Source organism: Arvicola amphibius, chromosome 18, assembly GCF_903992535.2.
Source record: "Arvicola amphibius chromosome 18, mArvAmp1.2, whole genome shotgun sequence".
NCBI classification, from domain to species: domain Eukaryota; kingdom Metazoa; phylum Chordata; class Mammalia; order Rodentia; family Cricetidae; genus Arvicola; species Arvicola amphibius.
In genome coordinates, this window is record NC_052064.1 from 12,220,075 (window position 1) to 12,247,917 (window position 27,843).

General features: G+C 43.2%; 1 protein-coding gene across 1 annotated transcript; it reads left to right on the forward strand.

The window, feature by feature from the left end:
* The first annotated feature begins 205 nt into the window (after positions 1 to 205).
* On the forward strand, positions 206 to 20,810 carry LOC119803868 (metalloreductase STEAP4). Its single transcript, XM_038315318.1, has 5 exons — positions 206 to 537; positions 15,327 to 15,784; positions 16,391 to 16,918; positions 18,755 to 18,919; positions 20,195 to 20,810. The coding sequence occupies exons 2-5, from the start codon at positions 15,329 to 15,331 to the stop codon at positions 20,456 to 20,458; spliced, it is 1,413 nt and encodes a 470-aa protein (XP_038171246.1). The 5' UTR covers positions 206 to 537; positions 15,327 to 15,328; the 3' UTR covers positions 20,459 to 20,810.
* The last annotated feature ends 7,033 nt before the right edge of the window (positions 20,811 to 27,843 follow it).

Genomic DNA, 27,843 nt, shown 5'->3' on the forward strand with positions numbered 1-27,843 from the left:
CTTTCAAGTTCTAACTCTGTGAGAATCTGGTATCCAGAAAGAAGATAGATGCCACCATTTCGTCTGAACAGAGGCAAAACGACAACTGAGAGGAATACACCTAAGGTCCTTGCTCTCGTGCTGCTTTCTTAGCTGCCCAGTGGCCTCTGGCTCCAACTGGAAAGGAACGCCTCCCTGCTCCTTTAATTTGGGCTGCAGCTGGACAGGGATGCAGCGATTCCAGGAGCTCCGGAAAACCCCTTTTTAGCCCCGCTTGCCCGCGGAAAGCCGCTGCATCTGCATGCCAGAGCAACACAAAAAGTTCTGGTCCTTCCAGCTGCGCGGGATTCCCAGGTTGAACTCTTCCCGGAAACTTTGCTTCACAGCTTCTCTTGCGAAATCAAGCGGGCCCTCCCTTCGCGCTCTGGCTTTTTAAAGGCGAGAGCCTGAAGGCAGTGCAGAGCTCAGGCTGGCAAGCTCGCTCTGCATTGCCTGGCAGCCAGTGCCCACCACCGCAGCTGCGCCTGACCTTCGGCCTTCTGGGCGCCTCTCCCGCAGGTGGGTCACTTTCCTGCTTTCGCCAGAGGCTGAGATCCCTTTTCTGTCTCAGCCCACCCCCAGCCCTTGTTTTCTGGACCCCACTTTTCAGCAGGCTGATACTGAGATATAGGTAAACTCACCCCATATCTCTCTCACACACTCACACACACACACACACACACACACACACACACAAAAGTTGGTGCAGCAGGATCAGTTAAACAATTCAGCCAATCTTTAGCTTCCTGGGGTTGTATTACTCATCACGGTGCAGGGGACTCCCGAGGAGAAATACCCAGGGCTGGCTTCTTTCTCTGTGCAACTGGCTTCGTACAAATCTGAAGCGCCATGGGCAATGGGCCTGGAAGAAGATAGTAGGTGTGCAGGCTAGGAGTCTAACACTAGATCTGAGGACTTCCTCACACCGACCTGAGGCTGAGCACTCCTTCTTCCTTGCTCTTAATCTAAATATCCTTAAGCAGCTTAGCGATGGCTTTTCCAGAGAAAAACAGTTTGTCATGCCGTTTACTGCACAAGGGACAGAAAGTCTGTGCAGGTGGTAGGTGGTTTGGGGATTTTCTTTTGTGTTGGCGTTTTTATTTTCTCTGAATGGCACAGGCCCTTTAATAGATGAATGGTGTGTCCTGGAGCCGTAGGGTGGGCGTGTTTAGAGTTCTATTCCTTCCACAAATCTAAGCTGAAAGCCTATTGGCCCAAGAGTATCCACAGGGTCTAGCTCTACAAGGTAAAAAGCCTTATGACTTAAGACGAAAGGATTTGGAAGTCTTGCTAATGCTCTGGGTATAACTGAGTAATTTCTTCTCATAATAAAGCAAGCTTCGTTTTTGTAAGGAAGCCACCCTGCTGCTCTCCCAGGAGCATCTTAAAACCCCACCACGTTTATCATTCAGAGACGACTCTGGCCTTTCGAAGCCATTCTTCAGCCTTGCTGTGTAAGAATGTCCAGTTCTGGATAAATGGCAGTTGTATAAATGTCAATCACACAAAAGAACACTTTTTTTCCTGATGCAGTAGGTATAATTTTATAAAATGGCACATTTATTTGAAGCACTAACTTTTTTGAGATATGGCCTTTGCAAGGCCCTGGGTCTTTCAGAACACGGTGATTTAGCACGGTGTGAAAGCCTGCCTACACGCATTCTACCTGCATGGCAAACACCACCAGCACAGAACACAGCATGGAGCAGACTCTAGCATCAGACTTCAGGGTTGTAAAGTAAATGGTACATGCGTACCTCGAAATTGGGTCATAGCGCTTTCTCCAGTTGGCGACATTTCTGATTTCGCTGTACTTCACATAGCAAATGGCATTCAGAAAGGAGCATCGCATGGCCCGGCCTCTGATGGCACCTGTCACCCACAAGCTCACTAACTGTTGTTTAGAGGAAACCAAATAGATTTTTTACAACCTTTTTATAAAAAACTAAAGCTATGAAGCCCTGCAGTGTGTGCAGGCCACTTTAGAGAAGTGGGTTCGCTTGCTGTAGAACATTAGAGTACTTCATCATGCTGGAAGGGTTACCCCCAAATTACCCTGTATCATCAGTACCAGTGTTCAAATGGCATAGAATCCGCTTTCAAAGTATACAGAGCTGATTCTGCAGTGACAGAAACACATATCACTTGTTCATGGTCCTCACCATCTAGCTTCCCTTCATAATAAACTTAAGGACTGGAGAGATGGTCAACGGCTAACATACTTGCCCCCAAAGCATGGGGATCTGAGTTCAAGTCCTCCACAGTTTCAGAAAAAGCTGGTTCCCAGGGCACACACAGATTATCTCAGTACCGAGGTGGCTCCAAGAAGGATTCCCTAGCTCCCTGGCCAGTTTTCTTTGCCAAATCGGTGAGCTCAAGGTTTAGCAAGAACCATTAGGTAGGAGGAGGAAGGCTAGGCAGAAAGATGAGAAGCTAGCAGAGGCGGGAGGACAGCAAGCGAAATTAACAGTGGAGGAGTAAATATGTTTGAAATGTGTCTTGTACATGTATAGAGATGTTATAATGGGGCCCATTATTATGTATAATTAATGTATTCTAATTAAAACATATGATGGGAATAATCCAGAAAGATAACCAGCATTGACTTCTAGCTTCCATGCATGTGCACACACACACAAAGAGGTACATGTGCATACACCCCATAGACACAATTAATAAATGAATACATTTTTATTCAGTTGCTATAAAAATCATGTTTCTCAAAAGTCTCAAAAAGACTGACAAACTACTGTTGGAGAGGGAAGCAAAGCCAGCAGCAATCACGCAGTCACCTGCAAAGCTGGAAGGCTTGTTAGGGCACCGGATTGAGTTGTCATCTGAGGAGAGCGTTTACCACCTGCAGCTTAACAAAAAGCTACCCAAGGGTCTGCTCCAAATTCCCCCTGCAAGAAGCAAGAATAGGCCAGACAGAGTTAATTTTTCTGGATGGACTTTAGAACTTATTTAGAGATTAGACTATATAATAACCGAAAGGAGGTTTACACAAAGACAGGGTCTCTGAGGTTACCTGCGTATATCCAAAGAGAATGGCTCATTAGTTAATGATGAAGACTTCTTGATGTCTCTCTGCATGATATGTTAAACCAACTAAGATGCTTCTCGGTGGCTTCTAGGTCCTTTCCAAATGGTTCTAATTAACATCTGCTCCTTTGTTAAGGAGAAATCGGCACTGTAAAGAATAAAACCAAGTAAATAACTAAAGGATGATGAACGCTTAAAGCAATGTGTGATAAGAAAATTACTTGGGCTATATAGAAATAATTTTTCTTCCAAAATTATTGAAGAATAAAGAACAATGGATGATTATGCTGTTTGAAGATTGTCTTTCAGAAACATGTCATTGCAAAAAAGAATGCACTGGTCTACGAAAAGAAATATTTCCACTGTAATTAAGCAGGTAGGCCATTGACATCCCAATCTAAATTCTGCACCATGGTCAGAGTTTCTTCACCCATGGGTGGAGAGCTCTCTCTTCGTTGTGCTGTGACGGGAGCTTATTTATGAAAAGTAGCTTAGACGTATGGTTCTTTTCCATTTAAAGGACATCGTTCTTCCTAACATCAGAATAAAGTTCACTTTTCTTCTTAAAAGCAAAGAAAATGTGTGGGAAAGGTAACTTTAAAAAGTTAAGAGTTGTAATTATGAATTAAAAGAAGACTAAGAAGTAGCAATGTAAGGGTATAGCACATCTCTAAAAAGAGTTATCAATGGGGCTGGAGAAATGGTTCAGCGGTAAGAGTAAGCGTGCATACTCTTGCAGAAGACCTAAGTTCAGTTCCCAGAGTCCATGTCGAAAAATTCACAACCAGTGGAACTATAGCACCAGGTGGATTCAATGCCCCTGGCTTTCTTGGGCACCTACATACACAAACGTGCACGCGCGCGCACACACACACACACACACACGCACACATGCACACACACATGCAATTAAAAATAAACATTTTTAAGTTGTTAGAACACAAACTGGATAGTCCCTTTGGTCTCTGCACCCAATATTAAAGGAAATAAAATGTCTTAAGTACAAAGTTGGATCTCCTAGCATACCTTTAGTAGGCAAAGCTGGGGATTTAGGGCATAGAGATAATTAGTGTTCAATGGGAAGTACGTATCTTTAATCTACACCTGCTTTTTTAATATACTATGCAAGCACCAAATTTAGCTTTGAGCCCAGGTTAAATGGTGGCTGAAGCGACTCTGGCAGGCTTTACTAAAGGTTCTTGTCCCATCTCCCAGCAGATCAGTGTCCTTGATGTGAACTCCCACTGTCTGTACATCCCAGTATTTGGCCTTCTTGCACGCATGTTAGTGGTCTGCCTGTGATCTGCGCTCTCCCTGAGACCCCAGCTCCCTGAGAACAGTGGCCCCCTGATTCCTCCCTTCATCCTTTTGCCTAACACAATGCCTGGCACAGGGATGCTATCGTAAATATCCTGGAATAGGAAAGTTTACCAAATCACTCCTGAGAACACCGACTTCTGTGTTGGAACAATGCTAGCCAAAGAGGTACCTAGTCAATGAGAATGGATGATATCTCTATTCTTTCGGTTAACACTGTCAAAGTCCAGCTCTTAACCCTGCCATTTGGAGAGAAGTTTAAGGTTGGTTTTGTACATAGAAATCATCAAAATTATTATAATTGTCTTTTATTAATATACAAAACTGTAGAATTGGTGTTTCCTCAGTTTCCATACATTACTGGGCTGGCATCAGAGTGTGAAGCCCACGAACCATTCGAACGACCCTATTCACACCAAAGTATTCTTATATGCATAAACTCACTACCTTGCTGCTACCTGATTCTTCAGCACTACAGAAGTTCAAGGTTCAGCAATACAGAAGTTCAAGGGTGATTTGTTTATCATGTTCAGTTCTGTGACAAAGAAATAGGGGAAAACTAGTATAGAATATGTAAAGATTGAAGCAAAGTTAATTAGTAAATGGCTGACCGCAGTTAACACTAATGTGCCCATTGTAGACCTCTGCTAGATTGAGATTCTAAACTATCCTTGCTACAGTTTTGAGTCACTCCTGAAAAACTGAAGATTGTTTTTGGTGAAGGCAGCGCACAGAGGCTCCCTTTGGGAAGCAAAAGTCTACGGCTATTAGATTGATAGGCCAAATGGTATGAGGACGACGAGTATGGGGCCTTTATTGCAGTGCTGGAAATCACATCGATTGTTTTCAAAATTAACCTGGGAGCCTTGGGGGAAGCGATACCCCATGGGAAGATCTAGACATACAATACAATCAGGATACGAAAAGTAGCTTCATCTGCCCACCCAGCTGCTTTCCCGGCTCCGTGGTCACAGGCCCTGTTTGAGAGAGAAGCACGGGCAGTGGGGGGAAAGCTGCTGCAGTGATAACTGACTCGAAGGAAAACCCATCCTAATGTGCAGCCCGGGGTGAGCTCCTTCCTTCAACAACTATCCACACCTGATTTCAGGCTTCTGCCCTGTAAGGTAACTCCACCCACTAGAGGGAGCTCAGATGAAAATCCTGCCTATTGAAAGGAAAAGCTGTTTTCTTGAAGTGCATTTACCAGTTCGCTCTGCTCTGCAGCTTGGGCATCAGAGTATAACAAAAGGATGGGTGGACATTCTGTCACCTCCTAGTGGCCCTCTTAGAGCCGTTGGGATCCATCCCTTAAAGAACTGCTTTACAAATGGCTTCAAGCGTTACCCCAGAGATGAAAGACCAAGCAACCCCCAGAAATTCCTAAAAATGGCAAGGAGATATTTTAAAACACAATGGAAAGCCCCGTGAGAAGGGTTTCTGGGGAGACAGAAAAATTCTTCTGCTCCCTAGCTGGTTTAGCAGTTATCAATATCTAGATAATAATTCCCAGTGACATTTCATTTGAATAAAGTTACTTGAAAATTAAAATAATTAAACCACTTCCTAAATGGCTCTGACAGTAACCAGCCCACTAGCTGACAACAAATGTTTGGTGAATTATTGGAGAGGCCAAGCTAAACAGTTGCTCATAGAACACATATAAACCAGTAAGATACATAAAACCCTGCCATCAGTGAGAGAAGAATGCTCTCTCTGCTGGTGGTGACCTCTGGCTCCACTCCTGCTGCCGAATTGGTGATTTGGAAGTTGGTCCAGATATAAAATACCAACAATGGTCAAGGCAAATTAGCCAAGACATGGCTGAATCTCTGGCCATGTCATATGCCCCAGACCCCAAGCAGATGATCTAACAAGCCCAGACAGCAGATATCTAACCTGTATAGCCAGGAAACCATAAAGCTTTCTTGCTTTACCCTGACAGATAGTGCCGAGATCTCAACGTGACAACATGTATCCACATGATGCTCAAACGAACCAGAATATCAGTAAAGAACTTACTAAAAATAATTTTCTACACTGGAACTAAAATATGTAGTAGGCCTACATTACTGTGATGTTATCCATCTCTAGAAGGGAGTATGGACTCCTGATGGAACTACTAATGTCCAGCTACTATCACAGCTTATTCCCAGCCAGCATGAGCATTTCACGCAGGAGTGTATAAACCACACAGCCTTAATGTAAATGTTACCCTTTCATTACATTCGTGTGACTTGATCAGTTTGTGCAGGGTACCTATGTCTCATGTGTCACCCTGTTGGTTAATAAAATGATACACAGATTAGCCATCATCAAATCAGCTTCCCTGCGAGAACAGCATTTCTCACAAAGCAATGGATACAATCTATTTTTCAACAACTAACGAGCAGTTGAGGAATATTAAGGCAGCAACTTCTGGATGAACTTCTGCGGGGTACACCTGTTATCTTAGCACCCAGGGCTTCAGCAGGAGAATCCTACATTGAGGCTAGCCTTGGCTACATAACAAGTTCTGAGGCAGCCTGGACTACATGGCAAAACCATTTAAGAGAAACAAAATGTCTGTAACTTTACACAGTCACCAGCAGGGTTTGTGGAAATCACAAAATGGTGATATATTCAGCTGTGAGCTTGCTGTAATTTTTTACTTAAGCTGACATAGTAATAGAATGGGCAGCAACACGCATGTGTGAGAAGTAAACACAGCTTGGGTAGGGCGGTTGCTCAGTTGGCAGAGCACACACAAAGCCCTGAGTCCTAGTAAGTTCTGGTAATCGCAAGAAGGTGGAGTAGGAGGATAATAAGTTCAAGGCCATCCTCAGCTATGCAGGGAGTTCAAAGCTAACCTGAGCTACGTGAGAGTCTGTCTCCCCAATGCAAATAAAAAGGTATGAATAGTAGATGGGCAGTCTGAAAATTAGTTTTTGTGAGCTTTAAATCACTGTAAAGTTCTCTTTCTCTTCAGAATGCATTATTTCATTTTTACTGTTAATAGGTACGAGCTTTGTATGATAAGCATTGATGGTATCGATCTATTCTTGTGATTAATGGTTTATTGTAATTTTATGATCCTTATTCCGTTAAAAATGCATGCTGTTCATAGGCTTGGAGTTTCTTCTCAGCTAATCTGTCATATTCAGTGAGTGCTCAGTCACAGAGTTCTACAAACACATAGCAGTATCTGGTATCCTTCCATTTCATAAGGACAACTGAGAGATTCTCCAGGGAGTACCGAGTATGGCTTCTCTGTTAAGCTAACTAGTTACATGGACTCTTGCTTTATGAGTCAGGGTCTGTGTAACCCTGGCCAGCCTAGTACCCCTCTAGAACCCAGGTTGGCCTTAAACTCAATACAGCTCTCCTGCCTTGGTCCCTATCCATGCTAGGATTGTTCAAATTAAACTATTTTAAACAGTGGTATTGTCAATATTGCCTTTATTACCACAACAGATAATGTATACATGCTTGCTTTCCCACCTGACTGCACGGGTTCAGCTTGATTAAACATACCAGAAAAAAATTCGTTATCCCAGTCAAACCTGAATTTTACAGTATATGTGTCTTGGTGTGAATGTGCTTCAGATGCTGCAAAGGATATAGATGCTCTAAAAATTATTCATTATTTAACTGAAATCCAAACTTAATTGGAATTGTGTGCTTTTTATTTATTAAATCTGGTAATCCTCATATACAGGCACCTGCTTACAGAGGTTCATATTGACCTGAACTCAAAATTTAACTGTCCCTCCCTCATGAGCAATTTTTAGTCTGTGGCCCTGTTCTGTATTCTCTGAAGTACTTACTACCCTCCAAACCATCCTATTTATTATTTATGTGTACATTGTCCAATTTTTTATAATAATGCACAGGCAGGTTTTGAAGCCTACAGATTCAGAGTTCTGACTTTCTACTTCCGGGGAGTCAAAACACTTTATAAGAAGTCTGCATTCTGTGTCTCTTCCTCCTCAGTGGGCGTGTGTGTGTGTGTTTCCACACCGGTGTGTCTGTGAGTGTGAGTGTATGCGCGCGTGCATTCATATGCTTCCGCACCAGGGTGTGTGTGTGTGTGTGTGTGTGTGTGCATGTACGCGTGCGCGCGTGCATTCACATGCTTCCGCACCAGGGTGTGTGTGTGTGTGTGTGTGTGTGTGTGTGTGTGTGTGTGCGTGTATGCGTGCATTCACATGCTTCCACACCAGGGTGTGTGTGTGATTGTGCACTTCTGCACCAGGGTGTGTGTGTGTCCAGGGGAAATAGTGTCTGAGGAACTCAGGTATTTAAAGCATGATTTCAGAACCTGATTCTAAATTCTCAATGGAGGAAGAGGCAGAGTGACTCTAGAGATGGACTCAGCTGCTTGACTAACTAGCTGCTATGCTTTCCTAAGTATGATTTGCTGTTAAGGAACTCCATGGGAGACTTGAGGTTTTCTGAGTTTGGGTAACAACTCTGTAAGATTTCCTTGGCAGATGAGACAGAGAAAAGCTACCTGTGATCTGATGCCAAGTCTTGAGCCTGGCACTCTTTGACTCTGTCCCTTGTGAGGCTTGCACACTCAGGCCTTTGTCAACTGACTTATCTTCCCAGCCCAATCAATTAATATTTTAATGCAGCCCATATATTTATCTCCCCAAATTTCAATTAATTTGTGTTACAACTTTGAATTTTTAAAACATTAAAAAAAAATTGAAAGTATAAGCACTTAAAAGAAATGTTTGTGTATATACAAGATTATTCTACAAATTACATGGAAAAAGGGGTCAGACTAGATATAATAGTCTTTAAAGAATATAGCAGAAAGAACCACTCTATCAAATATATATGCATACATATATATTTATAGCTGTCAGCTATCAATATTGTATGGTATAGACAAAGGAACAGATACACACACACACTCACACACACTCACACACACATACACACACACACACACTCACACACACACACTCACACATACACACACACACCACACACACACACACAAGCCATAGGCTGGGAGAATATATTTATAAATCACATATCTAGCAAAGTTCTTGTATCTAATAAGTCTTGACATATATATATATATATATATGTATGTATGTATGTATGTATATATATATATGAGATATGTTGCCTAATTAAAAAAAGAAGCAAAAGTCTGAGTGTGGTAGTTCATATCTGTAATCCCAGAATTTGTGAGGCTGAGGCAGAATGATTGTACAAATATGAGACTACTTTGGGCTATATCGATTTCTAGGCCAGCCTGAAGTAGAGTAAAACTTTATTTCTGGGGAGGGAGGGAGGGATGGATGGATGGAGAGGAGGAGGGAGGGAAGGAGGGAGAAAGAAGGGGCAAAAGACATGAAGCAATGTTTTACTGAGGGTGACTTTCAAATGGCAAGTGAGTACCTAACAAGGTGTTCAGTGCCATCAACCATGAGGAAAATGCTAATTAAAACCACATTGAAATGACGAAGTGGCCAAAATGAAAAATACCGGAACTCATAAATTGCTAAGGAGGACTATGGAACTGTGTGGCCACACTGAACAATAGTTAAGCAGTTCCATATAAAACTGGACTCAGTAGCTGTACTGGGATGCATTGTTCCAAGCAAATGAAAACTTACTGTCATGCCAAAACTTGTACATGAGTGTTCATAGCAGTGGCCCAAGCTGTAGACGGCTGGAAGGTCCAGCATTAGACGAAGGTGACTCTAGGACTAGGATTGTAACTCGGTGGTAGAGCCGTGCTTGGTCTCCCAAAGCGTTTGTTTCAGTGAAGTTGTATTCACCTCTGCTGTGGAACGCTACTCAGAAACAAGGAGGCAAAGCTGAGAAAACCTGGGTGAATCTCAGGTTTTATGCCGAGTGAAAAACAAGGAAAGGAAGAAAGCCATCTTGTGTTTGTAGTGTGTGCCGTCGTTCCCGTGGCGGTCTCAGAAAGACAACTATAGAGAGAGGCTTAATGACTTCCAAACTGGAGCCTTCTGAACAGAGATGGGAGTGGCTATGAAGAGAAATGGCAGACAGGGATGCCAGGTGCTGGAACTGTCCTTATCGGCTTGAGCCCCCACCCGCACCCCCAGCAATTCTCATTCTCACGGGAGGCCTCAGTGGGAGCATCTCTATGGAATGTTTCCTTGAGTTCCCAATGCCTGGGTGGAATGCAGAGACAGGGGGGCATCAGGGGCAGGATTCTTCACCTCAGTGACAACTGTCTCTGTGACCATCAAAGACACCTTTGCCATTTGGCAGCTGAGTTGTCGTCATTGTGCGTTAATCCCTAACCTAAGTAAACACTCCTGTGGCATCACTTCGCATTCCGTGTTTCCCCACATACACCCCACCCCACCGACCCCGTGTCCCGTATGTCTTGTCCCGCGACCTCCACCCCCCATCCTACGCCCTGGGTACCCTCCTCCCCGCACCACTGAACCGCACTTTGGTCAAGGAACCTCTCTGGAAGGTGTTTCCATAGGAAATAAACCAGCCCTGGAGATTTTCAAAGCTAGGAGAGGTTCTTTGACGCTGTGTAGTGCCCGCAAGGCTGAGGGCAAGAGAATGTGGCTGTTTTAATTCTTTTTTTAAAAAAAATATTTATTTATTTATTATGTATACAATATTCCATCTACGTGTATGCCTGCAGGCCAGAAGAGGGCACCAGTCCTTATTTCAGATGGTTGTGAACCACCATGTGGTTGCTGGGAATTGAACTCAGGATCTTTGGAAGAGCAGGCAATGCTCTTAACCGCTGAGCCATCTCTCCAGCTCCTGTTTTAATTCTTTAACCCATTTTTCCTTTGGTAAATGCTCTTACTGTTTGCTTTCTTTCTTACTATTTCCTGTTTTCCTCTATTTTGTATCTAAAAGTAAAAGTAGGGTAGGAAATTTGGGGAAACTCTGAGCAAGAACCCCTACCGCCTTCATGAACTCATGTTTGTATGCAGTTATTCTGATAGGTATATTCTGATAGGTAGCCCTGTTTGTACAGCACTTACTGTAAGAGATGCCCTATGCACACATGCTATTTCTGTGAACACCTATAATTAGAATATTTTTTTCCAAGAGCTAAGAATTAAAGTGCTCCAAAGAATTGCTAACTTCTCTCACAGTATTGATTTCATTGTTCCAATCATGGTAACTGTCAGGAATATTTCCTAAACAAGCCTCTCCGCCAACACAAAATAATCCCAATCAAGCCAAATCAGACCACATTAAAAGATATCCAGGTTTTTTTTGTTTTTTTTTTGTTTTGTTTTGTTTTGTTTTGTTTTGTTTGGTTTTTCGAGACAAGGTTTCCCTGTAGTTTCTAGAGCCTGTCCTGGAACTAGCTCTTGTAGACCAGGCTGCCGGGCGCACGCCTTTAATCCCAGCACTCGAGAGGCAGAGGCAGGCAGATCTCTGAGTTCGAGGCCAGCCTGGTCTACAAGAGCTAGTTCCAGGACAGGCTCTAGAAACTACAGGGAACCCCTGTCTCGAAAAACCAAAAAATAAAAATAAAAAAAAAAAAAGATATCCAGGTTTAGACACCTGCGCCCCGGGTGCCCGGAGGGGAACAGGAAGTCTCCAACGCTACCATCAGAGATGAAAAGGGAAAAGCACGTGTCCCTTGACCCTCCTAGGAGAGAGGGTCAAGGTTTGAGGGGCACAGGGGGAGGGCCTCCAAAGATGGAGGCCGGAGGCTGGGATTATAGTAACTTTAAGTCTGATACTATTTTTCATTAAAAAATTATATTATCGTGGCTTATCTTGCAAGCAGAGTCATAATAAAGGATTGTGGGCCAATGGTTTATTAGGAACCTGATTCTGGGGAGCTGGAGAGAATGACAGAGGGCATGGTCAGGGAACACAGGAAAGACGGTACAAGAGGGAATTAGATCAACCACGGCCGGGGATAATGAGTGCTCTTCTACAATCGAGCCTTGTGAGAAGCCTGAAGAAATGTGTCAGATGCGGTGCCTGAAGAAAGCCGAGCCACAGAAGAAAGACAGAGGCCACAGAAGAAAGACAGAGGCCACAGAGGCCGGCTCCCTGTTGGTCTGTGGTGCCCCGTGGGCTGTTTATGTCTGAATGCTGGACCGACGCAGCAATCTAACTGAAGCCGTGACAAGAATCTCTGCCCAGAGACGAGAAGCAGGACCCGAAGGGCTTAAAGTGAAGCTCTTGGTGTGGCCACAAAGTGTCAAGGTAGAGTTTCTGTAACTTCCTCAAGTAATAAGGAAGTGCTCCAGGCATATAAAAACCACGTTGCCTCTTACGGGGTTAAATTTTTATATCTGCAATTTGCCCAGTGACAAATCTTAAGTTTTAAAAATAAAGCCAAATTTTAATAGTTAGAACAACAGCCCAAGGGTGTTACCTTAAGCGGCAAGCTATGTCCTAAGAGAATACTTTCAAATTAAAATGTAAAAAATTATAAATAAGATAAATTCATTCTTCATTCATTTCTACATCTGTGTTTGGATAAATTTATGTGGTATAAAGCCATTTCATACAGGATTTTATTTTTAAAAAATAAGTGGATAGAGTAGGCACATCCTAATCTCTAATTCAGATTATCTTTATATACTTAATCAGTTATGAATTAATGCTCAAGTTATATACTTTAGATATTAATTAAATGACTAATGGGTTATACTCCTTAGATAATGAATAGATTAAATAACCTGTTCAAGATAAGCAGGTGAGTAAGCATTTGTGTCTCAAGCACTGATTTGAGATAAACAAATTAATCTAAGCCCCAGTATCTCTTAATCAGATACCATCTCTCATCTCAAAGACGATGAAGCTGAGTCTGAATAACTTGCCGAGGCCATGTTGCTAGTAAGAGTCCTTGCAAAGTGGTCTGGGATCTCAGTCTGTAATGTGCATGTCTTAAAAGCATAAGGACATGAACTGGATCCCCAGACCCATGTAAAAATGCTAATCATAGAGGGCTTTTATAATCTCGGCATGTGGGGAGTGAATATAAATGGGTCCTGGATTCATTGGCCAGCCAACCTGAGCTTGCTTAGCTTCAGGTCCATGAGACCCTTTTTCAAAGGAGGTAGATAACCTTTCTTGATGACAGTACCCAAAGTTGCCCTTGAGTTTTACAAACACACACACACACACACACACACACACACACATTAATGCAGAAACTAGTGCCACATAGTCAATATCTTCATTTTTACAGAAAGTTAGAACGCATTATTTTGGTGGTCAAATGGTCCAAATCACCTGGAATCACTGTTTGTGCCAACCTGTGAGAATATTGCTATAAAGAAGTTAGTCTCTCTGACTGGTAAATTCACCAGTTCTGTAGTTACTGCATATAATCATCCAAGGTGAGAGGAAAAACATTAGAATAAGGTAGTGGGGGAAAGGAAGAGAACGGTAGTCAGTCTGTTGACACACAAAGCAGGAATACAGAACAGAAGGATGTGTTTGTCATTCTGGTGGCTTGAAGATTTGAGCTACAAAAAAAAAAAAAAAAGACAGCCATTAATTGACTTTGGTTAGTAGTTGGCCAAATTTGCTGTATACTAGCTTGCATTTATGGATGCAAAGAACTTTTCGGGGGCTGGAGAGATGGCTCAGTGGTTAAGAGCATTGCTTGCTCTTCCAGAGGTCGTGAGTTCAATTCCCAGCAACCACATGGTGGCTCACAACCATCTGTAATGAGGTCTGGTGCCCTCCTCTGGCCTGCAGGAATATATTGTATACATAATAAATAAATAATTTTCTTTTAAAAAAAGAACTTTTCAAAGACCAGCGTGCTTCCATATGAAGAGCATTGCTCAGCCCCAGATAGTTTCCCACAAGTGCCCTGCTTATTCCTGCTGAGCGCATCTGCAAGTGATCTGAAGAAATCTGTTGTGTTGGTTGTTCACACTTTCTGTGATGTGGCACAGTAAGGTCCTGTATTTCCTCTCTCTCTCTCTCTCTGTCTTTCTGTCTCTGTCTCTCTCTCTCTCTCCTCCTGTCAGAGTGCAAAGATCTGCATTTTCTGCATGCTCTGCAATTGCACAACTTAGACAAGCCCAGCTAATATAACAGTACTTCGTCACGAGCCAAACAGAAAGGGAAGTTTTCCAAAGTTCCCTTTTAAAAAAAAAATGGTGCAAGCCAGGCGGTGGTGGCGCACGCCTTTAATCCCAGCACCCGGGAGGCAGAGGCAGGCGGATCTCTGAGTTCGAGGCCAGCCTGGTCTACAAGAGCTGGATCCAGGACAGGCTCTAGAAACTACAGGGAAACCCTGTCTTGAAAAAAAAAATGGTGCAACCTTTATATATGTTTCATGATTGATGTGAAAGCTACAGTGACTGATAACCGCTTTTATTTGATGCACATCAGACTCAACTGAGTTTTGCTGCTGTGACCCCACGTGAATAAATGAAGCACTGTCTTTAGGCAGTATCCTCTCTACTGGGACTTCTCCCTCCCTTGCTTAGCACTTTAAGGATCCAGTCTCCTCCTCTTTCTGCACACTGCCTGGAACACAGGGAGAACCCTGCTCCTTCTGACTCTCACGTTCCACCTGCCCATGCTTCACAAATATTTGCCCACTGTCTAGCCGTTGGAAGACAGAGCATTTCTCGCCACAGAAAATAAATCAATGAAAATCAGAGCCCCCCCCCCCGCACCACCTCCCCCCCCCCAAAAAATAGCCTCTAGATTAGCTAAAAGTTTCAATAAAAAAATTGAGAAAAGTTTTGAGAAACGTTGTCCTGACAAAAAGACATACTATGCTCCCAAATACTTGAGAGGAACCTAGATTATTGTGTGAATTGTAGAAATATCAACACTGAACACTGATCGTTGCTGGCTTCCCAGCGAGATGTTCGGCTGTTTTTTTTTTTTTTTTTTTTTAAATATCGCACATTTTTCTGTTTAATGTCTTGAGGTGTCCCTGTTTCAAGCTGATGATCTGGAGGTCCTTTGTATTTCTACGCCTCTAAATCCCTTTGCTTGTTTTTCAGTAATGGAGACAATGGGTTCAGACGCGCTCCCTCTGACCGTGAATTCCTCAGAGAAGCGAGAAATTGTCTGCATTTTTGGAACGGGCGATTTTGGGAAGTCCTTGGGATTTAAAATGCTTCAGTGTGGTTATGCTGTTGTTTTTGGAAGCCGAAACCCCCAGGTGTCCAGCCTTCTGCCCAGAGGAGCTGAGGTCTTGAGCTACTCCGAGGGAGCATCAAAGTCTGACATCATAATCCTGGCCATGCGCAGAGAGCATTACGACTGCCTCGCAGAACTGGCTGACCACCTCAGTGGAAAAATATTGGTAGATGTGAGCAACAACCGTAAGATCAACCAGTATCCAGAATCGAATGCTGAGTACCTCACTCAGTTGGTACCAGGAGCCCGTGTGGTCAAGGCGTTTAATACCATCTCAGCCTGGGCTCTCCAGTCAGGAACACTAGATGCAAGTCGGCAGGTAAGGTTAAATGAACTCACATTCAGCCTTATAAAGATGAATGTTTTCTATATATACTTATCTGAATAAAACTCCAAAATAAAATCCCCATTAAATATTTCATGTTCTACTATGTGCTAAGGGCAACTTTCGTGGGTTTGATTGAGAAGTGCCATCCATTGTGGTTCATGTGCACCTCAGCTTTTATTAATAGCTCGATGGAACCAACTGAAGTCCGAATCTGGGGTCCTCCTGCCCATACTAAGAACTAACAGCTGGCTGGCTCTTCTTCCACTTGTGTGAGACTGGCTCCATTTATGCCGCTGAGATTAGCCGCCGTTATAAATGATGTAGCGCCCATACGCAGAAGAAGATGAGACTCCTCAGGCTCCAGTGAACTGATCTTACAGCAGCGCCATGTGCCTAAAATCGCCTTCAACAAAAAGCATGGCCTTTCACCGCCCAGCTCACACATGCAGCTCAAATCATCATCTTGCTAGATGTGTTGATTCCATATCTCTGTTTTGAGAGAAGTCCATTAGTATACTATTTTTCTATGATACTCATATAAAGTTTAATGACAATAATTAAATAAAAATAATTATGGAATTAATTATTTTAACTCAGGTGTTTGTCTGTGGGGATGATAGCAAAGCCAAGCAGAGAGTGATGGATATCGCCCGTACCCTTGGGCTCACTCCGTTGGATCAAGGATCTCTTGTGGCAGCCAAGGAAATTGAGAACTACCCTCTGAAACTATTCCCAATGTGGAGGCTTCCTTTCTACCTGTCCTCTGTGCTGTGTGTCTTCTTCTTCGTGTACTGTGCTATACGAGAGGTGATATACCCCTACGTGAATGAGAAGAGAGACACGACGTTTCGCCTCGCTGTGTCCATCCCGAACCGTGTGTTTCCCGTAACAGCGCTAACCCTGCTGGCTTTGGTGTACCTCCCTGGTGTTCTCGCGGCCGTTCTGCAGCTCTACCGAGGCACAAAGTACCGTCGATTCCCAAACTGGCTTGACCATTGGATGCTTTGCAGAAAGCAGCTGGGCTTGGTAGCACTGGGATTTGCCTTCCTTCACGCCATCTACACACTTGTGATTCCTATTCGCTACTACGTACGCTGGAGACTGAAAAACGGAACCATTACTCAGGTAAGTTTCTTCTCCTCTGTAGTTCTCTACTCCTTAAAGCAAAGCGCGGTCTCGCTGCACCACAACCTGCTTCACAACTGCAGAATATGGCTCCGCGAAGTTTGTTTTTATCTTTAGGGTTTTTTTTTGGGGGGGGGGCTTGTTTGTTTGTTTTGTTTGTGACGGTTTATAGTTTAGGGCTGGCTGGCCTCAAACTCATGGTTTTCCTGCCTCCATCTGCCGAGTGCTGGGATAAGAGGCATGAATTTTCACACCTACCCAACATCCTCATTTTTTTTAAAGTATTGAAAATCAGAAACATTATCCCTGGGCTTGTAAATTAATCCCCTTGTTATCACATAGAACTACTGAGATTAAACTTAGATACCAGACTCACTTGGCTCTAGGTCTGTAATCCTGAGCTCACGGGGACACTGACCAACTGGCAGGTTTGGGACTCACGAGTTCCTTTGGGTAAGAGTCAATAAGCACAAACTCCTATGTTTCCAGCTTCTGGTTTTATGTATGATGGAGAACTCTCATTGGTTAATAAAGAAACTGCCTTGGCTTTTTGATAGGGCAGGATTTAGATAGGTGGAGTAGACAGAACAGAATGCTGGGAAGAAGGGAAGTTAGTCAGACACCATGCCTCTCCTCAGTGAGACAGTCGCCATGAAGCCAGCCACCAGGTCAGACTTGCTGAATCTTTCCCAGTAAGACACCACCTCGTGGTGCTACACAAATTACTAAATATGGGTTAAAGCAAGATGTGATAGTAAGCCAGTAAGGGGCTGGAGAAAATGGGCCAGGAAGTGTTTAAATGAATACAATTTGTGTGTTGTTATTTCGGAGCATAAGCTAGCCAGGCAGCCGGGAGCCAGAAGCCAGGCGCAGGAACGCAGCCCGCAGCTCCTTCTACATATTTCTTTTTGAAGTCTAAATCACTGTCTACTAGGTATGGAGTCTGCCCAAACCTGTGCCACAGAAGAACAATCTCATAGAAGGGTGCTTAGAAATCCATTCATGCTTGGCTTGTAAGAGGTTGTCCTTAGTTAGCCAGAAAACTAAACAATTCTGAAAAAAAAGTCAAATACTATTATATGAATATTCAAAGATAAAACAACTCTAGTCTTTCAGCATTTACAGCAGAAATGCTACAAGTCTGATCTGGTTTAGAAATGAACAGTCTTGGTATATCTCATTACAGTCTCAAAGGCTATTAGTAACTCACCAACACTGTATCCATGAGTATATCCTCACACATTCCCTAACAAACCCATGAAAGCTTCTTGAGTAAGGATCACACTACACAGCCTGATTCCTCTCACACTGTGATGTGAAAGAGTTAATGCTGTATTTTGACATAATCATTATTTAAGACCCAAACTCTATATGTGTGTGTGTGTGTGTGTGTAACAGAGACAGACACACACACACACACACACACAGAGAGAGAGAGAGAGAGAGAGAGAGAGAGAGAGAGAGAGAGAGAAAACAGAACATAAAAACCAAATTTTGATGTGATTGTTTGAGAACACTGTGCTTTGTTTGAGAAACAGAAAGTCGTGTGCTGAAGAAGGCTAACATATATACTGGCTTCGTTTTAAGATCTATAGGGCAAATTAAAACTCCCTATGTGACTCCTAGAAACAAGAATTGTAACAAAATCGCTGAAGAACCAATTACCTTTTCTGCTCAAAACATTCAAGTGTATTTTTCTAAAACTGTTCCTAAGCAATCAATAAGGAACGATACACAATTTGCTTTGGACAAGTAACGTGTGGAGGTGTGGTTCATCACCCCTGAAAGAATGAGGTATAGAGAGAACCCATGTTAATTGTTTGTACCTTTTCATAGGCCCTGGCTAATAAAGACAGCCCGTTTAGTACCTCTGCTGCCTGGCTTAGTGATTCCTATTTGGCGCTGGGGATCCTGGGATTTTTTCTGTTTCTTCTCTTGGGAATCACTTCCTTGCCATCGGTGAGCAACATGGTCAACTGGAGAGAATTCAGGTTTGTCCAGGTAAGTGCTTCCGATTTCAGTGTTCGAGTATTGCAAAATGAGTACAGCGTTTTGCTAGTAGTTTCTGCCTGATGTTTTACTTGGCTCCCTTACTTCCCAGTCAGCTCATTAACCGTTCGCTGCAGAGAATGAATTGAGACCCTGACAGGCACACTCCAGAAGGGTTTAATTTTCTGCTCAGGACATCTTGCCAAGATTCCTCACTGCCCCCAGAGTAGCCACTGAGAGTATAGAGTGAAAAAAAAAAAAAAAGAAACTAAAAAACCTATTAGCTAGCTGTGGAGGCACCAGGTAGAAGGTGGGAAAGAACCCAAAGACAAATTTTTACCTTCTGAATTCAACTGTGCAATCGGGACACACTGATAAGAAAGGGCAGATTTACCGTCATGCTTAAACTTCCATGATATTTGATAAGTATCATCACCCTAGACTTATTCCTGGTCGGTATGAGAGAAATTCATTTCTTCTATATACCCACCACCAGACAACCTCATTAAAGGCAGTAACTATCCTGGAGACCAGTGATCCTCACAGTGCCTGTCTCACCCAAAGGGGCCGCAGAAGCATCACTAAGGGAACCTGTCCGGGCCACAAGCGCCAGGCACCACTGGAGCTGAGCAACAGGAAGCTCCAAAGGTGGAACCAGCTGTTGGCTTGAGAAGGCCCTCCAGAGAACTCCCACACATGCTCAGCATGCGCCAGTATAATAAAAACAAACCATTAGCAAGTGAAATTAAATTTGGTTATCAAATCCCGCAGTTTCGCCTAGAGGCCAAACGAGGACAAATTCACAGAATTCAGACAGAAAAGAAAAACTAAGAATTCCAGAACCACAATTTAGCATTCTTCTTCCTGTGATAGAAATCGGCTAGCAGCTGGCTTTGACCAGTAACAGAGAAGAACATAGAACTTTGTGGAAGCCATTTGTTTCTGATCTCCAGATAAGATGATCAATAAAGGAATTTTCCTCTGTTGATCAAAACAGAGCATTACGTCTCCTAATCTAAAAGAGTTTATTCCTAGGACCTGTTTTTAATCAAGCCAGGAGAAGATAAAACTAGCATGTCATCAATAAACAAGTCTTTTTATATTTTTGATGAAATATTTATCATCCCAAAAAATGTTATAGTTCTTTTCTAGACCTAGCAGTGTTCTAAGTATTATAATAGTATCTATCATGTGTTTGTGGTCATTGCTGAGTAGACTTCATTGCATGCAACACTTCCCTTTACTATGTGGAGGACTTAACACCCATGTTTGTGTTTTTGTTTATAGTCCAAATTGGGTTATCTGACCCTGGTCCTGTGCACAGCCCACACTTTGGTGTATGGTGGGAAGAGATTCCTCAGCCCTGGGATTCTAAAGTGGAACCTTCCTTCAACCTATATTTTAGCCCTCATCATCCCATGCACGGTTCTAGTGATGAAGTTCATCCTCATACTGCCGTGCATAGACAAGACCCTCACGCGCATCCGCCAAGGCTGGGAAAGGAACTCACAACCCCCGAAATCAGCACTGAACGGAAAACCAGATATTTAGAAGAAAGTTGAATTTGTGGAAATTTCTGAACTATTATAATGAGTGTTTAGAGAATAAGTGTCCAGTTAAGAAAGCATTCTCTCTTGTCATGGTCGCAGGTTTATTCTCTTTAAAGGAAATGTTGCCTGACTTTGAAAGACTAACATAGGAAGCAAGCCCCCACTGCTTCTCATGACTCACTGCAGGCCTCCCTCACTTCCCTTTCCAGGAACCCTGGGGCAGTCACTGGGATTAGGTTCACAGTTTCACGCTATGAAACGTTGTAATTACGGGCAACATGCATGATGTCATGTTTTGCAAAACGCTGGAAGACTATATGCAACTTCCTTCTCTAAGTCAAGGGCTGAAGTAAGAGAGGAAAAAAAGGAACGCTGCCAGTCATCCTAGAGGTATTGCTTGGCAAACCTAAAGAAGAGGCCTGAAGAGGCTGGAGAGATGGCTCAGGGGTTGAGAGCACCGCCTGCTCTTCCGAAAGTCCTGAGTTCAATTCCCAGCAACCACGTGATGGCTCACAACCATCTGTAGTGAGATCTGGTGCCCTCTTCTGGCCTGCAGGCAGACATGCAGACAGAATACTGAGAATACTGTATACATAATAAATAAATTTAAAAAAAAAAAGAAGAGGCCTGGATGAAGGAGAGGCAAGGAGGGTTTGCTTGTTTGTTGTGAGGGTGGTGGTCATAAGTATTGTCACACTGACCTGGGGTATTTTTGGTTTGGATGTAGTGCTGAGGATCAAACCTAGGGTTTTATGCATTCAAAGCAAATGCTATGTGACTGAGCTACACCCCAGCCCTGCCGTAGCAAATATGTAGTCCTATGTACCCCCTTGATTTTGTTTTTAACAATATGGATATTTACTATGGGGAAATACTTTATAACTCAACAAAAAAAAATCTCAATCTTTTTTTAAGTACCCATTCCTTGGATGTATAGAAATCTACGCAATTGTCACAACACTCCTCGTCTACAAAGAATGGGTTGAAGTAAGTCTGGGTAAGAACAGAGAGACCCATTGGATTTTTCAATGAACAGTAAGCAAGGGAAGGGCTGATAATGGCTTTGCACAAATTGTCAGATGAGCCAGATTTTAGCTAGTAAGCTAAACAGATACTATGACTTTTCACTGTGCTGTGTGTTATTATTTAGAGATTGCAGTATGCTTTCCGTGTTATGTCTTCTAAAAACTGCTCAATATTAAGCACTGGTCAAATTAATTTCTAGTATGAAGATATCACTCCCCAAATCCATCTTTGTTATAATTTTGAGGGGTGAAGTTTTAAAGAAATTATCTGAAAAGCATAGCTGAGAAAATTGTGGAATGCTGGAAAGAGCTGCAGCGGATGGGCTGTAGCCAGCTCTGGCTTCCTGCTTGGAAAGTGCCTTTCCCAAGGTGACCTTTAGCAGGCTTAGCATCCTAGCTCTAGCCTGGAGCTAAAAGGAGATTTTTGCACAGTCTTCCCACGTGTCACTGAAATAACTGAAGGGTTTGACATTTTTCTGCCTAATCTACAAAGGCTGTTTATCTCTCATTTTGTTGGCTTTTATTATCACATATCATACATGATATCATAGATTGCTCACAATCCAGGGTTTTTATATAAAGCTTATATTATATAAAAATGGGCATTTCTTTTACTATTGCTCTGATAGAACATGTAGGCTATAATCCAGTTTTTGCTAAAATGGCAATTGAGGTAACGTCTTTGTACTAACAATATATTTCTATATTTTTAATTATTTCCTTAGAATATTTCCTACGTGTTAATAGCGTAACATTAAAGAATATTTGATAAAATTTGCTGTATTTGTCAGTTTCTGATGTGACTCTCTCAATCCCCTTGGCACACCGTTACAGAACCGAGATTTTGCTTCGATTTGTGTTTTCTTCAACACAGTTAAAAAGATTTGAAGGATGTGTTCCTGCAAATTACCTTTGATGAGCCCATGCAAGCATGCCAAGAACTGGAGAACTCTGGGCAGAGCCAGGGTATGGGGGACAGACTGTGGAGCATCAGAGTAGATGGAAAGAAACAGGCCAGTCCCCCACGGTGCACACAACAGCCAGTTGTGCCCGGGGCTCATCGTAACATTGAAACAAAAGCACCATCGGTTTGGTCTAGGGAGGCATTTGGAGTCAACCACGTTCCCTTTTCAGTAAGGGCTGTAAAAATAAAATAAAAGAGAAAACACCACACCTCCGTAAAGTACACGTAGTGAAAATGTACTGAACTCTCTGTACTCCATTGGAGATGATCTGTCTCGGGACTTAGTACATACAGTCTTTGAGTCTGAAATCAGAGAGCCCCAGGGCTTTGACTCCATAGTTGCCTGACTTTTGGGGCATAACCACAAAGGTTCTGTGGGCCCCCAGGAAGAAGCCACTGCTCCTCTCTCTAGCCTTCCCTCCTTCCCAGCCATCCCATCCCCTAAGGCTCAAAAGGAGCAAAGCTGGTCTTGCCAACAGGTGGGGAGAGTGAACTTAGGTGAACTTAGGTCAGATGGCAATGTCTATTTTGAGTGAACTGATTTCTTTTTTCTTTATTTTTATTTTATTTTAGATTTAGATTTTAGCGTTGTTTTGATTTTATTGTAACTGTGCTCTGGCTCTTCCCTCTTGTTTTTCTTTAATTTTATTTATCCTATGTGTCTTTTATATCATGTATCTCAATCCCATTCATTTCCCATCCCTTCACATCTGCCCTCTGGGCTAACCTCCTCCCGCCAAATAATACAAAATTTATGAGAAGCCGGGCGGTGGTGGCGCACGCCTTTAATCCCAGCACTCGGGAGGCAGAGGCAGGCGGATCTCTGTGAGTTCAAGACCAGGCTGGTCTACAAGAGCTAGTTCCAGGACAGGCTCCAAAGCCACAGAGAAACCCTGTCTCGAAAAACCAAAAAAAAAAAAAAAAAAAAAAAAAAAAAAAAAACCAAAAAAAAAACAAAAAAAAACAAAAAACAAAATTTATGAGAAAAAGAAAAGAAAAACAAAAGGGGAAAAATTAAAAACTTCTCATGGAAGCTGCAGTGTAACCCAGTGAGTCATGCTATAAATCCCTTTTATCATGTATCTTTACTTGCAAGTGTTTGTTGCAAAAAACCATTGGTCTGGTTCGAGGCCTCTGGTTTCTACTGCACCACTGATGCTGGGCCCTCACTGGGACTCCGCTTGGGTAGCCTGTTGTTGCCCTGGTTGTGGAGATCATACAGCTTTGGGTTGGCGGGTCACATGCTCCAGCGGATCATAGATGGGGTGGATATTGGCGTGGGCCAAGTCCTCACCCTGGTTCTGAGCCTGGGCTTTTAGCAGGACTGTTCTACATAGAGACCTTACACTGAGATGTGTATTGACTGCAGCCCTAATCTCAGCATTCGGGAAGTAGAGGCGGGAGGATCAGGAACTCAAAGTCAGTTGGGAAGAAAGTGGATAGAACCTTGGATGGAGCAAAAGGGGAAGTCTTCTCTTTTAGAGCGCGTAGGATGGAGACAAATGAAATTCTTCGTTATCACGCTAGAGTGAAGGACAGATGTGAGACTCTCACATACAGCCACACGATCTCCCCTCGGAGAAGACAAAGTCCATCAGGGTCACAGCCTTGCCTTACTGTTCATAAAGAGAAGAGGGTGAGAGTTCAAGGTCATCTTAGCCTCCACGTCACCTTGTCTAAAAAAAAAAAAAAATGCTAAAGAAAATAAATAAAAGGAGAAAATTTACACCAGGCTTCTTTTCTGCTGCAGTGTTCTCTGTATTCCAGGAAAAAAAAAAATTCAAATTCATTGACACTTATTTTATATGCTTACTTTATATGTCATTCAGAGAAGTAACGATTGTCATTAAAAAAATCTTTTTAGTTTTATTTAATTCTGATTTTGACTCGTTAGCATCCCAATGAATATAACCGAAAGATTTTGAGCCACAGTACCTACAGCTTCTGGGACTAAAAATCCCTGCCTTCTAGGGTGAGGTAAAGGAGAGGCAGGCGTGGGTTTGAAGCAGATGTGTGGATCTGCTGCCCTGCCCGCTCCTTTCAGTATCCCATAGGAGCGCCACTGTAACCCAGGGGCACTGACGGGCTAGCTCAGAGGAAGATGATTTGATCCTTGCCTGGACTTTGGTGAGAATTAGAAAAAGATGTTTCCTTCTCCAGGCAGATGCCGCCAGACCAGGGCTAATGACTTGACAAGCGGACTTCAGGTTGGATTCAGACTGCATGACCCCGCCTTAAATGCCTTGAACAGTGGACAACCGGGGCTTTCCAAACTGACAGGGAAAGGGTTGGGAGCCTGTTGGGAGCCTGTTGTTGGGAGCCTGTTGTTGGGAGCCTGCTGTTGGGAGCCTGTTGGGAGCCTGTTGGGAGCAGTGAGACCCCAGATCCTGAATTTCTTGTAATCCCCTGATCTGAGTGCCTACAGCTGCTCTGAGCACAAGACCTTCAGGAGTTCCTGATGGCAGGAGAGTGGTTTCTGGTGGGTTTGGCAGGGACGTGGCTATCTCTATATAATCTGCCTGTGAACACAATAAAGGGGGCATTCTTGGGGAATTCAAGGATGACACGTGTCGCTGTCTCTCTGTCTGTGTGTGTCTGTGTATTTTAACCTCCAGCCCCTTGCCCGAATCTCGTGAACTGGGTTCAAGTGCTTCAAACGCAGACACGGGGGGCGCGGTGCGGGGCAGGAGCCTGCTAAAAACGATTGCAGCAGCCCCAAGATGAAACCTGTTTATTTCCATTAGAAATTTACCACGAGCTCTTACTACATCTACTGCTCAGGAAATCACAAGAGAAAAGGGATAGTGATCTACGTGTGTGGCACCTTGAACCTCTTGAGTTTAAAAGATTCCGGACATCATGTGAAAGTCAGAGAGGATGGAGGTCAAGGTGCTGCGTTCAAGGTCATGGTTTTTAATCTCTTGGCACAGCCATCATCCCCTGGTCTGTACACACACAGACCAAGAGTGCCCGCATAAATCCTTATAGGATCCAATTCTAATTTCCAATAACGAAGATTACATTCTAGGAAAAAAAAACTCCATAAGTCTAAGGATGTGTTTGGTAGAATTTAGGAAAAGAGAGTAAGTTACTAACCTTTTCCTGGCCTCTCCTCCAGCTCAAACCAAGATCCTAAGCTATCAGACAAGACCTGAATAAGCCAGGAGGGGGGTCATTGGGGAGATATCTAAGGGGTTGGACAGAGAGTGTGGAGAAGCAGGAAGGCAGCCAAGACTGAAACATCCGGTACTACTTCCTGCTCCAAGGGAACCTTGTAAGCTGTGTGATCTTTTTCGCATAACATTGCGAGCAAATTCTGTATTTTGGCATGTATTTTCTTATCGAGTCCTTATAACAATTCCATGAAATTAATTATGGAGGCATTCACATGGTTTGCGAAGGGCAAAGCTCCTTCAGGAACCAGGATCAGGGTAGTACTCTCTCAACACCATGCTGACCTCCTTAATCTTCTCAAAAATCCACAATTTAGGCTGTAGACCCCTAGCAACTATGTTTTGAAATGTCGTGGGTTGGGGTTTTATCTTACTCCAGTTTTACGTATTCATTTGGGGGAGCACACTCCTGACAGGTGAGGGTGGAGGTCAGAGGACAACTTGCAAGGCTTGATTTTCTCCTGCTGTCGTGTGTGTCTAGGGGATTGAACTCAGGTCCTTGGGCTTGGTGGCAAGGGCTTTACCTACTGAGCCATGTTTTTGAAAGTCTGAAGCCCACCAAGATTTTAGGCATTCCCAACTGTGTCATCTCTAAGCTTTCTTGTGTGACTTTCAAGACATCCTACCAGGTTTCAGTAACATTGGAACTGCGAGCGTTTTCCGGTAATGCAGCCACCATCTTGGTTCCCCACTACAACTCCATCTATGGGTTTCCAGAACTCTACAAGGGGCTTGGAGCATCAGAAGATGGAGGAGCCACTGAGGACCACCTTCACTAGTTTTCTTGTTTTGTTTCTGTTTCTGTGTTGATAGCCATGATAGTCACAGGTTATCAAGAGCACATCAGGTAACAAACCTAATTTCTTTTCGCTTTGAAATGTTACGTCCATTTTCTTGGCAATTGTCCAATCAGCCCATCTCTGCCTCCCTCTGCCACCAATACCACCCACCTATATGAATCATCATTCATATTTTTCAGCTTAAATTCAAACCACAAGTGAATGAGAATTCTATTATCTTTGCAATAACTCGACAAATCTAGAGGGCCCTAAGATATAATTAATTGTTAAAAATTCACCCTATGCACATTGAAACTTAACTCGTGGGAATCAACAAAATATCCAAGAGCCCATCCCAGAAACTTGTATTATTAATTCAATTTTCCAAAATACTTGTTTTCTAACCATTTCCTAACTATGACCCCCATGTCTTTATTTTTAATGTTGATAGCAAATGTAGATGTGTTTTTATCCATAATCTACAACTTCAACTGTGATATGCTATAGCCTGGATGAAGCCCACAGACTGTCCTATCTTAAGAGCTCATCCCATGGATATGGGCACTGAATCCTGGGGGTGGAGTGATTCCCCTCCGGGTCTCATGGCTAGTAAGCAGAATTAGGCTGAGGTTGACTTGATTTCCCCAGATTTTTCTGGTCCTCTTGGAAGTAGCTGATTCCCATGGGAAAAAAATGGTTGTAGATCAAAATCAGAAGGCTCCAAAGGATAGATGGATCAGAAGCAGACAAATCCAGCCATGGAGAGGGTGCTTTTCAGATGGTACCCGGGGCTTCACTTCAAACAAGTCAAGAGCCTACAGGACATCACCCAGTGGTGTGCCTAAGTTGTACTCACTGAGATGCTAATGATGAATAACATTTTTAACTTCTTTTACATCCTCTAATTAAAATAACATTTAAATTCCTAGCAGACACTTTTAGGCTAGTCAACATAAAAACATCCATTATTTTATCCCTGTTGGAATTCTTCTCCCATATAAAGAACATGTTCTCAAAAAAACTGTAATAAAATAGCTTTTTATAGAGAAACTGGTTAAATTTAGCAGGCAGGCATCAGGAACACTCATAGAAGGTGACCTGCTCAGATGTGACTTCAAGAGAATCTGCTACAAGGGAGTATGACTGATTGACAACCTCCAGCTGCCACACTTAGGAATGACCCAGATGGCTCATGGTCTGCACTGTCCCTGGGCTGCTTCTGACAGCAGCAGTGAAGGCAGCAGTGCTGGAATCAAGCCACCCTCGTCTCCTGCAACTTCCCATGAACTGCTGGGCTTGTGTGTTTCCAGACGCCCAGTCAAGAGTTTCGCACAATTGCTGCTGCAAGGCGAAGCTCCTCCTGCTCAATTCCCCTCCTCTCTCATTTGGTGTAGGCTTGGGACCTTCATTGTGATTGGATGGCTCCTGCTCATCCTTCAGAGAAT

Bases quoted from the DNA above. Each gene is read 5' to 3' on its own strand.
- LOC119803868 (XM_038315318.1), top strand. From the start codon at position 15,329: ATGGAGACAATGGGTTCAGACGCGCTCCCTCTGACCGTGAATTCCTCA. The intron at 15,785-16,390 runs GTAAGGTTAAAT...ATTTTAACTCAG, and splicing joins CACTAGATGCAAGTCGGCAG to GTGTTTGTCTGTGGGGATGA. The intron at 16,919-18,754 runs GTAAGTTTCTTC...ACCTTTTCATAG, and splicing joins AAAACGGAACCATTACTCAG to GCCCTGGCTAATAAAGACAG.